At 39.0% G+C, this 12,813-nt stretch overlaps 1 protein-coding gene across 1 annotated transcript in view; it reads left to right on the top strand.

The window, feature by feature from the left end:
• The first annotated feature begins 838 nt into the window (after nt 1-838).
• F8 (coagulation factor VIII) overlaps nt 839-12,813 on the top strand; it is a 102,594-nt gene continuing 90,619 nt past the window's right edge. The window contains exon 1 of the mRNA XM_051141685.1: nt 839-1,169. Within this exon, the coding sequence (XP_050997642.1) occupies nt 1,024-1,169 (146 nt within the window). The 5' untranslated portion in view covers nt 839-1,023. The remainder of the gene's footprint in view (nt 1,170-12,813) is intronic.

The raw sequence follows: 12,813 nt of genomic DNA, 5'->3' as shown, positions 1-12,813 counted from the left end.
ATAGTAGGGTGTAGAATCCTTTCGGATGCATGCCCAAGGGTGATGTAGCTGGGTAAGATGGTAACTTTGTTTCTAGCTTTTTGAGGAGAGAGGATGTCTTAGTTAGGGTTTCTATTGCTGTGATAAAACACCGTGACCGAAAGCAACATGGGGATGACAGGGTTTATTTCAGCTTATGCTTCCAGAGAACAACCCATCACTAATGGAAGTCAGGACAGAAACTCAGGCAGGCAGGAGACTGGATACAAGAACTGAAGCAGAAACCATGAAGGAACACTGACTTGATCCTTATGCCTGTTTTCTTATACAACTCAGGACCTGTCCAAGGTTGCCTCTGCCTACGATGACCTGGGGCCTCTAATATTAATCACTGGAGGCCCGAGGCCATCTGATGGACACATTTTTCCAACTGAGGTTTATCTTGACAAATAACTCTAATTTATGTTAATAAAGCAACAACAACAACAAACAGGACAGAGGGCACAGACATCCTATCTGGGTCTCCAGGCCATGAGGGCAGCTGGAAAGTTCCTATGGGAAAGCAGGCTAGGATCTGGTGAATCCCAAAGGGGAAGCCTTTACATGTCATACAGAGTCCAGAGTCTTCACCATCTAGAGTTTCTTTGCTGCTGATACTGAGGAAGAGACTTAGAATAGGCTAGGACATTGAGTACAGTTAGTTGAGAGCTCAGCATTCTGTTCCTTTTCTCAAGGATTCAAACTTAGTAGGAGACTCTCAGAGGGAAATGGGTTAAACCTTAGCACAGCCACCCATTTCCTATTCTAGTTTTTCCTGTGCCTGCTCCCCACTGCCAAAAAGGAAGCAATCCTTTCAGCCCTGCTTAGTGCTAGTGTTACTGTCACTCACAGCGGATGAACTTCCATAAAAATCTTCTGTAAAATATTTAGGACTTTTCTCTAAATCATAAAAGTTTTACTTTTTTTCTTCTTGACAGCTAAAGATATTTCAGAGGAGTTAAATTTTCACTTCTCTAATTGAACGTATTTCTAGGATTAAAAGCCATGCAAATAGCACTCTTCACTTGCTTCTTTCTGAGCCTTTTCAATTTCTGCTCTAGTGCCACCAGAAGATACTACCTGGGTGCAGTGGAACTGTTCTGGAACTATCTGCAGAGTGACCTGCTCAGTGTGCTGCATACGGACTCAAGGTAAAAATGCTCTGTCAAGTGCAACATTGTGAGGATCTGACTTTGACTAGAGGTGCATTGGTTTTTGTTGTTTGCTCATTGACTCTTTGTTGCATGCTGCCACTTGGCAACTTAAAGAGAAGGGTGAAAATGAGGAGGCAAGGAGCATGGGGTGGAAAGAATAGAATTTCCCCTGGCCTACCCCAACCCTCCATAAAAAGAATTAGAATAGTGAAATTTTCAGGAGTGTGTATATGGTAACCTTTTATATTCTATTTACAATGGTGCCAGAAGATTTTCATTTTTAGGAAAGAATTCTGGTTTATCTGATGAGATTAGACCATTAAATGAACTTCTCAGTATTATAATAATGACTTATTTCAATTTTTCTACCTCTTCTCAAATCTATTATAGCTTGATTTGATAATGTATTGAAACTGAATTATATACTAGTCTGTGATTTTGTCATTCTTTACCTTTCTCTCCCTCTAGAGCATCCAATCCTTTTTTCCCTCCTTTTAAAATAGGATATTTCTAACTTCATTGATTTTTTTTTTTTTTTTTTTTTTTTTTGTCAACAGGTGTCTTCTGGGTTGATTTAATTATTTTTTCTTTCTATTATTTCAGTTTCTGCTTTTTAATTTCATTAATCAATTTTTCTAATTTTATTTGGATCCCTTTGTTATTCTACCTTTGCTTAGAAAGTTGAATGCTGAAATTGCTTATTTTATACTTAACTTTGTTTCTTTCTTGTAATTTTTGTTTGTGTTTTGTTTCGTTTTAAGACAGGGTCTCACTTTGTGGCCTTGACTATCTTGGAACTCACTTTGTTGGCCCGGCTGGTCTTGAACTCACAGAAATCATCCTGTGTTGGGATTAAAAGCATACACCACCAATCTGGGTTTTCAGTGTGTGTGTGTGTGTGTGTGTGTGTGTGTGTGTGTGTTTGATGTGTACCACAAAGATTTAAACATAGCCAGGAGTACGAAAGCAGGAAAATCAGGAGTTCAAGGACGGGTTTGGCTACATACTGTACTTATGGCCAGCCTGGGACACTGATAAGACTGTCTCAAAATACCAAAAGAGACGGGGGGGATTTAAACACAATGTATATATTATACTACTGTAAATGCTATTATAGTCATATCATAAATACCTTATAAGTATTTTTGGTTGTGTTTCACTTCCTCATTCTTCTTTCACATCACCCAGTCTTGTTCAATACACAGGCACACACACACACACACACACACACACACAGAGAGAGAGAGAGAGAGAGAGAGAGAGAGAGAGAGAGAGAGAGAGAGAGAGAGAGATTTTCTTGGTCACTATTAATTTTATAAAAATGGGATATTATACATATTCTATTTTTTCACTAAATAACCCTGAGTAGAATTCTCTCTAGGTCAGTAAAAACAACCTTAATTAATCCTTTTAAATATCTGTATAAGAGCTGGGTCATATAAGAAAACATTTACCATTTGCTGTGGGGGGATCTCTATCCTATACCATTATGTGCTGATATGTTCATTTACTCACTAACCCACTCATTTTGTGCTACTTGGGGTTGACTTTAGGGCCTCCTATTTTATTCAGGAGCGCTTTGTCACTGGCATACAGCCCTCAACACATTGCTGTTATTTTAGTGAACAGATTCTCTGGTGGTATCTTGCTGGAACAAAGGAAATAGTTCTGGTTTAGTTTTAGTTTAGTTTTTTTTTTTTTAAATAAGTTTGTTTATTTTATTAACTTTACATCCTGAACATAGCCCCAAGAGAGGTTCTCTCTATATATGTCCAGCTCTCCTGGGACTCACTATGTAGAGCAGGCTGGCCTAGAACTCATAAAGATCCACCTGCCTCTGCCTCCTAAATTCTGAGATTAAAGGCGTGTGCCTCCACAACCAGCTGTTTAATTTTAATTTCTAGGAAGTTTAAGACTCTTCATACCTTTTTATCTTCAGAGCACGGGCTTGTACTTACCTCAGCGTTTGCATCAGGAATAAGACCTACATTATTTCATTTTTCCAGCCTTATAAGCAAATAATAATATTGTATCTTTATTGTAATATTTTATTTCTAATTAGATTCAGTATCTTTTAAAATGCATGTTACCTATCACAGTTGACTTTTTAGATTTTAGTTTTTATACATTTTGCCCATACTTCTTTGAGCGTCTTCCATTTTTAATTATTTATTTTTTTATTTTTATGTACATTTGGTGTTTGGCCTACATGTATGTCTGCATGAGAGAGTTGGATCCAGAAAAACTTGAGTTTCAGACAGTTGTGAGCTGCCATGTGGGCGCTGGGGCTTAAACCCAGGTCCTCTGGAAGAGCAGCCATGTTCTTAACTGCTGAGCCATCTCTCCAAGCCCAGGTCTTCCATTTTTTAAACTGCGAAAATACTTTTATTACATGTATTCATTTTCCTTTATGCATATTATAATTTCTCCTAAGATTATCTATCTTTTGCCTTACTTTATTACTTATCAAATACTTAACTTATATAGTCAAAAATTCATTTTCACATCTTTAAATTTGACGGTTTTGGTTAAAGATATCTTCCACACCTTAAGATTATTTGTATGCCCTTCAAGAGTTTGTTGTAAGAATTTTGCATTTATGGCTCTAGTTTATCGTGACTTTTTATTTTGCATGGCATGAGAGAGCCTATCATTGTGGCACCACCACACTCAGCTCTGTAGATTTATTTTTATCCTCATTATTGAGTTTTGACATTAAAGTTTGGTTGACTTTATCATGTAAATTGATTAATATTTTATCTTTTTCTATAGAATTATCTACTATAATTCTATAGAATTACCTACTTGGCCTCAGTGAGATTTAGGATAGTGTTAATAACATTTCCAATGGACAGCTCTTTTAGATTTATAATAACTTTGCTACAGTGTTTTATTTTTTCATGATTCCTTTACATTGTCTGTAGTTACATGCCCTTAAATTCCTGTGTCTTTGCTAGCTATCTGTGAATAAGCTTGCCAAAATTTGTCTGTTTTGTTGTTGATGATCTTTTGAAAGAATGAATTTGGAGGTTCTATTTTGTTTGAGACAGGATCTCATGTAGCCCATACTAGCCATGTAGATGAAGATAACTTTGAATTTCTGATCATCATGTCTCTAACTCCCAAGTTCTGTAATAACAGGTATGCACCACAACACCTAACATTTCTGAGTTGTTTTTAAATGTTTCATTATTTTTATATTTAATACATATTATTTCTTCTTAGTTTCTTTTTGTTTATCTTGCTATATTTTCCAATACCTATGAAAAATAGTGTGTTCTTTCCTTTTTTCACCTTTGTCTTATTTTTTGAGTTTTTTTTGCATGAATAAATTGTACTTGCATCATTTTTACCCCCTTATCCACTTCTGTCTTTTCTCAAATCCCCCAACTACTCCCTCTCAAATTTATGAGTCAATGCAAAAACACTGTCCAAAAACACCATCACAAAACAGTTATTCTGGTCCTCAGACCCTTACAGTCTTTCTACCTACATTTCCACTATGTTTCCTTAGCCCTATATATAAAGCTGGATCCCATGGTCACCTATTCTCTGTATTTTGACCACTTGTAGCTCTCTCTAGTACACTCTACTGTACAAAGAAGCTTCTTTGATGAGATGTCACAGCTGTACTTATCTGTGATGTAAGGATGAATATTTAAAAGGCAGGTGGAAACTATATTACTTTAGTGGCAGGATAATAATAGGTTCTCCTATAGGGCCTATTATCTCTTCAGCCAAATGTTCTTGGCTAGGCAATGAGTTCACTCCAACTGAACGGACTTTAGATCCAATTACACAGCTGTTGGTTACCCCCAAGATACAGGTACAACTATTGTACTATTGAGGCATCTTGCTGGTCTCATCATTGTTGTGGTTTTTAGATTTTAAAGCTAGGTAGAACCGATGATAACTTTTCCCTCCTGGTAGCTTGCATAGCACCTTCTGATACTGAGTACTAACTCCCAGGGAGGGGGTTTCTGGGTTAATACTAGCTCAATTCCTCCAAATTCTATGACTAATTGGTGAATACCAATGGTATCTTTAGCCTATATTGTTTTGGAGAGTCCCTTGGACCCCTCCCAACTAACAACTCTAATACTTACTTAACATACTAACACACACTGGGGTTTTTATTAGATAGACTATGGCTCCCAGGGAAATATTATTTCACTGTGTAGGGTAACTGCATTAAAATGTGTGTGTGTGTGTGTGTGTGAGAGAGAGAGAGAGAGAGAGAGAGAGAGAGAGAGAGAGAGAGAGAGAGAGAACACATGTTTATTATATGTGCTGTTTTTGTTTTTGTTTTTTAAAACAGGGTCTCTCTGTATAGCCCTGGCTATCCTGAACTTGCTTTGTAAACCAGGCTGGCCACGAACTCACAGCAATCTGCCTGCCTCTACCTCCCGAGTACTGGGATTAAAGGCATGCGCACCATGCCCGGCTCTATATGTGCATTTTTAATAATTGCTTTATTTTGTTTTATGTGCATTGGTGGTTTGCCTGCATGTATGTCTTTGTGAAGGTATCACATCCCCTGGAACTGGAGTTACAGACAGGTGTGAGCTGGCATCTGGGTGCTGGGAATTGAACTGGGGCCTTCTGGAAAAGCAGTCAGTGCTCTTAACCACTGAGCCACCTCTTCAGCCTCTGTATGTGTATTTTAAAATAAGCTTATAAGTAATAAATTTCATTATGGCTCTTCCTGTTGGCACTACTTTTTAATCTACTTTATTTGGTTATCTTATGCCTCTACCTCCCTTCCACCAACCCCCAACACTAGGTAGGAGAGAAAGAAGGTTAGTGAGGGGAGGGGGTGGAGTTCTCTTTAGCTACTTTCTGTTGGGTAGGGTCATTGGGGCAGTTCTTTAGGGCAATACCAATCTCAGTTGTCAGGATATCCAGCAGTCTAGCTAACCAGTAAACAGAAAAAGAACCTATAGCCCTTCTTCCTCCTCCAACCCTCTCCTCAAAGTGTTTCTCTCTCTCTCTCTCTCTCTCTCTCTCTCTCTCTCTCTCTCTCTCTCTGCTCTGATATTTTTGTTTGTTTGTTTTTTCGAGAGAGGGTTTCTCTGTGTAGCCTTGGCTGTCCTGGACACACTCTGTAGACCAGGCTGGCCTCGAACTCACAGCGACTCACATGCCTTTGCCTCCCGAGTGCTGGGAATAAAGGCGTGTGCCACCACGCCTGGCTGGAATCTGATATTTATACCCTCTCCAAGTCCTCAGAATCAAACTATCTTAGCTGGCAAAGACCATGCCTCTGTATGAGGCAATTATACTTAAAAGCTATGGATAAACTAATTCAGCTCCATATCCCACACTTGGTATTAAAACAAAAACATTTATATAACATAATTGAGCTTTTTGTTTGGTTTGGTTTGGTTTGGTTTTTCAAGATGGGGTCTCTCTGTGTAGCCCTGGCTGTCCTGGACTCGCTTTGTAGACCAGGCTGGCCTCGAACTCACAGAGATCCCCCTGCCTCTGCCTCCAGAGTGCTGGGATTACAGGCCTGTGCCACTATGCTTGGCCATCATAACGGAGTTTTTAAATAAAACAAAGCTTCCATTACATTTTCCAAATATCCTTAGTGTTATTTATCTTCTTTCGTTCCTCTCTCTCTGATTTCCTTCTACTCCTTCCCCTAAATATTCAGAGCTAATATGCACAAATAAGAGAGGACATGTTATTATAGAAAGACAAGTTGTTCTTTCTATATTAATCAATTGAGTAAATTATTAAGGCAGTAGTTTCCTTTAACCAGCTAGCTCCCCGATGACTGACACAGAGAGACTATGATTTATTTTGAAGCTGTAAGCACTTACCCTGGGCAGATTCTGAGCTACTCTAATCCTAGTACCGTTAAAACCCACATAAAAGCCAATCACTTGCCTTCTGATGACTCCAAGGGCGGCTTCTTCAGCAGTCTGTTCCTGTAGCCACATGCTCAGCGCCATCTTGCTTCATGGCCACTCCTCTCTCTCTCTGGCTTCCTCCTCTCCTTCTGTTCTGCTGCTTTCTCCCTCTCTCCTCTCATCTCTTGAACCCAAGCCCAGGAACCTAAAACTGTGTTTTCTACTCAGTCATAGGCTTCAGCATCTTTATTTAGCTCACCAGGGATAATTGGGGAACATTCCTTATCATTTCATGGTTACAGAAGATAGTTCAACATTCATAACAATGACAATGCTAAGGTGGTACCCAGATCTTAAGGCACTGTAATTAGCATTTGGAAACACAGTTGGACCTTCCTCCAACAACATGTGGCATTGCTTTTTCTGTTTTCCAGCTTTGTCCACTTTCCTGTGATTTTCATGGTTTTGTTTTTCTTTACAATTATATAGAATTCCATTGGGTATATTGAAGAACTTTGGCCAGCCTGAGAATGGCAAACATGGCTCTTGCAGGCCTTGTCTTTCTCCCCTTTTCCCTCTACCTTTCTAAAAACAAACAAACAAATAATCAAACAGAAAAACAAAAACTGTTAGATTACTTTCCTAAAGCCAGCCACCAGGGTCTGTTCCCTTGCTTGGCCACTTCCTCCTCTAGAGGCCAACTACCAAGGTCCAGCTGTCAAAGCACTGAAGTCCAGCAATCAGAAGCCCCCTTTGGCTCACCTAATTAACAGGTCGTCCTAACCCAGGGCTTTCCCCTTTTGCCTTTATAAACTGCCATTTGCCTATGGGCTATAGGTCTCTCCATGCAGAGGCAGTCCTATGTCCCAACACCCCCCCCCCCCGACACACACACCTCAGGACAAATACCCTTTCCCCTTTCTCCCTGTTCCCTCCACTTTCTGCTCTACCTCCTGTCTTTGTCTCTTATTCCATGCCCTCTGTTACTCTGGGGCAAATAAACCTCCTTTGTGCTGAGAACTTGGTCATGGGGGTCCTGATCTGATACAGTTCCTTACATATATGCACTACATTTTCATTATCTATACATCAGTTGATGGATACATAGACTAATTTCATTTTCTTGCTATTGTGAATAAAGCAGCAATGGACATGGGAGTACAAATACCTCTGTAATAGAATATAGAATCTTTTGGGCATATACCTGCAAGTGGCATACCTGGTTCCTATAGTAGTTCTATTTGTAGCTTTTTGAAGACCCCCACACTGTTTTCCAGAGTGGTTGCACCAGTCTACACTCCATGGATAAGAGTTTCTCTTTCCCATATCATCACCAGAACTTGTTATCATTTGATTTTTTTTTTTTTTTTTGATGATGATGAGGAGGAGGAGAAGGAGGAGGATGAGGATGATAGGCATTCTAATTGGGATTAGCGGAATCTCAAAGTAGTTTTAATTTACATTTCTCTAGTTGCTAATAATGTTAAACACTTTTTGAAGTGTTTATTAGCTTTTGCATTTCTTCTAATGAGAACTCTGTTCACCTCTACAACCTTTTTAAAATTTAGTTGTTTCTTTTTGTTCAATAATGCTTTTTTTGAGAATCCAATATAATTACATTTCTCCCTTCCCTTTCTTCCATCCAAATTGTCCAATATATTGCTCTTTCAAACTTATAGCATCTTTTTCATTAATTGTCATTGCTTAGATATGTGTATATATGCATACATGTTCCTAAATATAACCTTCTCAGTCTGTATAATGTTGCTTGTATGTATTTTTGGGGGGCTGACCATTTGTTATTAAATAGCCAACTGGTGTGCTCTTTCCTGAGGAAGACTATTTCTACCTCTCTTAGCACTCCTTGGTTGCTTGTAGTTCTTTGTGTAGGGTCAAGGCTTCATGGGCTTTTCCCTGTCCTGTCCACTTTGGCCGATCTATTGGTGTCATCCTTGCTCAAGTCACATTTGGGCAGTCATGTTGGTGAACTTTATGGGTGTAGTTTCTGATATTATTATGGGATACAATCTCACAGCAAAGTCCACAACCTTTTGGCTCTTACAACCTTTCCACACCCTCTCCCAAAATGTTTCCTGAGCCTTCAGTATAGAAATGCTTTATAGATGTGTCCATTGGGACTGAGATACATAACTATGCACTTTGATTGGTTGTGTTTTTCTGTTTCGGACTCCATCTGTTATGAAGAGAAGTTTCCTTGATGAGAGGTAAAGACTACACTTATCTGTGGGTATAAGAAAAAGAAGTTTAGATTGTCATTAGGAATTTTACTGGTTGGCTTAATGAGGTAGTTGATACAAGTTCTCCAATATTCATGACTTCATTAGCACTGTGTAGTTATCTAGGTTTCTAGTACCAGGCATGGCTTTCTTCTTGTTGAGTGGGTCTTAAGTCCAATTAGAGAGCTATTACCACCAAGATATGCATGGCACCCTTAGGGTTATCACATCATGCTGGGAACTGATGTGGTTAATAGGTGACATAAGTGGGTAGGATTTGGTTGCCTCTCTTCTTTGGAATGTTTGTTTTTTGTTTTGATTTGATTTTTTTAGTTCTTTGTATATTCTAGATATTAATGATCTACATAATGTATAGGTAGCAAATTCTTTTCTATTCTATAGGTGGACTCTTTACTTGATGGATGGTTTCCTTTGATGTACAGGCCCCATTTGCTGACTATTGGCCTTATTTCCTGAGTGATCAGAAATATATTTTATTCAGAAAGTTCTTACCTATCCCTATATCTTGAAGTGTGCTCCCAACTTCTTTCCTCTAGCAATTTCAGAGTTTCATATCTAATATTGAAATCTTTTAGCTATTTGGAATTTATTTTGTACAGGGTTAGAGATTAAGGATTTTGTGTCTTTGTTCTACATGTAAATATCCAGTTTGTTCAGCACCATTTGTTAAATATGTCATCATTTCTCCTGTGCATGTTTTTTGGCCCGTTTGTCAAAAATCAGTTGGCTACAGTTATTTTTATATAGCTGTAGTTGTTTCTCTTAGTTTCTCTCTCTCTCTCTCTCTCTCTCTCTCTCTCTCTCTCTCTCTCTCTCTCTCCTCTCTCCTCTCTCTTCTCTCTCCTCCTCTCTCTCTCTCTGTTTTGGTTTTTCTGAGACAGGGTTTCTCTGTGTAGCCCTGGCTGTCCTAGACTCGCTTTGTAGACCAGGCTGGCCTTGAACTCACAGAGACCTGCCTGCCTCTGCCTCCTGAGTGCTGGGATTACAGACATGCACTACCACGCCCGGCCTTAGTTTCTCTCTTAACCCGACTATCACACAAATAACTGAGACTCTTATTTTGTTTATAAAGCTTTACAACATAATCTTGAGCAGTTTTAGTCTGTTCTTATTCCTCTATGTTATCCTGACTCCATCTTTGCCAAAATCTCCAAGTTGCTTGCTTTTTAGTTCTTTCTTTACTCCAATTGAATCTTCTTCATCTCTCCTGCGCCTCTGCCTGTGGCCGCATCCCCTTTTCTTCTAACTCCTCCTCCCTTGGCTGTCAGGAGGTCCAGCCCTAGTCTCTCCCCTGCTCAGTGATTGGCTGTAAGCTGCATTATTGGCGTGCCAGGGGGACAATTGGGGAGCAGAGTTTATACAACATTGAGACAGGAGATTCACAGAACAAGGCTTGCAACCAGATATGGAGGATGCAGAAATAAGAATTTGAATTACATAATAACCTCATGCCTACACTGTAGGATCATGGACCTACATTGGGGCCTTCTATTCAACTCCATTTATTTGTCAGGTTTTGTGCCAGTGCTATGTTCTTTTTGTTACTGTGTCTCAGTAGCATAACTCATAATCAGCTATACTATTACCTCCTACAGTATTTTTATTTTTGCTCAAGATTTCTTTGGTTGTGTGGGATCCTTTTGTTACATATGAATTTAAGATAGTTATTTTTATATTTCTATAAAGAATGAAGCTACAATGCTGATGGGAATTCCATTGAATACGTAGATTGCTTTTCATAGGCTGGTCATTTTCTTTTCTTTCTTTCTTTTTTTGCCAAGACAGGGTTTCTCTGTGTAGCCCTGGCTGTCCTGGAATCACTTTGTAGACCAGGCTGGCCTCGAACTCATAGAAATCTGCCTGTCTCTGCTTCTCAGAGTGATGAAATTACAGGAATGTGGCTTCAAGTCTATGGGATCCAAAGCCATCTTACAGCTTCTGCAGGTACCTGCACTCATGTGGCATATACTCACACAGATACAAACACGTAATAAAGATGAAATAAGATGGAGAGAGATAGAAGACACCCAATATCAGATTCTGACCTACACACACACACACACACACACACACACACACACACACATAGACACACACCACTAAAAGTGAATTTAATGAAGTAAATAATTCATTAGATTTCTGTTATTCAGGAAGTCACATGAATTTACCAGAAAAGATAGTAGAATTTTTGTTTGACAACAGAACAAGCTGACTCTAAGCACTTCCTGACAGACTCTGCCAAAGTTTGAAATAAATAGCTAAGGAAATTCAAATTTACATTATCTGTTCCTGCAGCTGCTCAGATTCTTCTAAGCAAGGGTCTGAAAATATAATAGTTTTTCTAGCTGGTTTTAGATAAAATGTGAAAGAACAATTCATGCCAGGGATAATTATTGCCAAGAACATTTGGTAGAATTATATATCAAATTCCAAAGGAAACACAAAAGTTAGGAGGAAACAAAGTGAACCTTGAAACACTGTACCACTTACTGTCACTGAAGCTGAGTCAGGTAAACAAATCATGTTTCTGTTATAGTAGGAAATATCCTGAGACTGTCTCAGGCTGGGGAGCTATATATTGTCTGGTACATAATCATCCTGAAACTCAATAACACATTCTGGTATGATAAACTGATGATCTTGGGCATATCTAGTATGTCACTTTAAATTCTGAATTGAACCACAGCTTGCTTAGGCCTGGACCTTATTTATTTATTTATTTATTTTTCATTTTTTAAGATAGGGTTTCTCTCTGTGTAGCCTTGGCTGTCCTGGAATCACTTTGTAGACCAGGCTGGCCTTGAACTCACAGTGATCTACCTGCCTCTGCCTCCCGAGTGCTGGGATTAAAGGCCTGTGCTATCACCGCGCAGCTTTTCTAGCTTCTTAAGAGAAGGAAAAAAGTTATTTCTGTATGCTTTTGCTTTTCATTTTGTGTGCTCATCCAAGAGCTTTCCCTATAAAACTTTCTATGTATGTTGTCTTAACGTTTTTCTTCTTCTTCTTCTTCTTCTTCTTCTTCTTCTTCTTCTTCTTCTTCTTCTTCTTCTTCTTCTTCTTCTTCTTCTTCTGTTTTGTTGTTTGAGACAGGGTCTCTCTGCATATCCTTGGCTGTCCTGGACTCACTTTGTAGACCAGGCTGGCCTTGAACTCACAGCAATCCGCCTGCCTCTGCCTCCCGAGTGCTGGGGTTAAAGGCCTGTGCTACCACACCTGGCTGTTCTTGTATTTTTTTTTTTTAAGACAGGGTCTTATTTTGTTGTCCTCATTGGCCTGGAATAATGTAAATCAGGCTGGCCTTAAACTTCCAATGATCTTCCTACTTTTGACTCCTAAATTCTAAAATTACAGTCATGGACCACCACACAACTCACTTGCTATGTATCCATCTTTTATCTTACGAGTTAGAAATGTTTAAAATAAAAACACTATGATAGTTACCTATCTCTGGATATGGGTGAGAGCCTTATTCATAACAAAATATTAGAAGAAAATAGGTAGAGCATACTCAGTAGAGCTAAGCTAACC

The sequence above is a fragment of the Acomys russatus genome, chromosome X (assembly GCF_903995435.1).
Source record: "Acomys russatus chromosome X, mAcoRus1.1, whole genome shotgun sequence".
NCBI classification, from domain to species: domain Eukaryota; kingdom Metazoa; phylum Chordata; class Mammalia; order Rodentia; family Muridae; genus Acomys; species Acomys russatus.
This window is presented reverse-complemented; position numbering and strand designations above follow the sequence as displayed.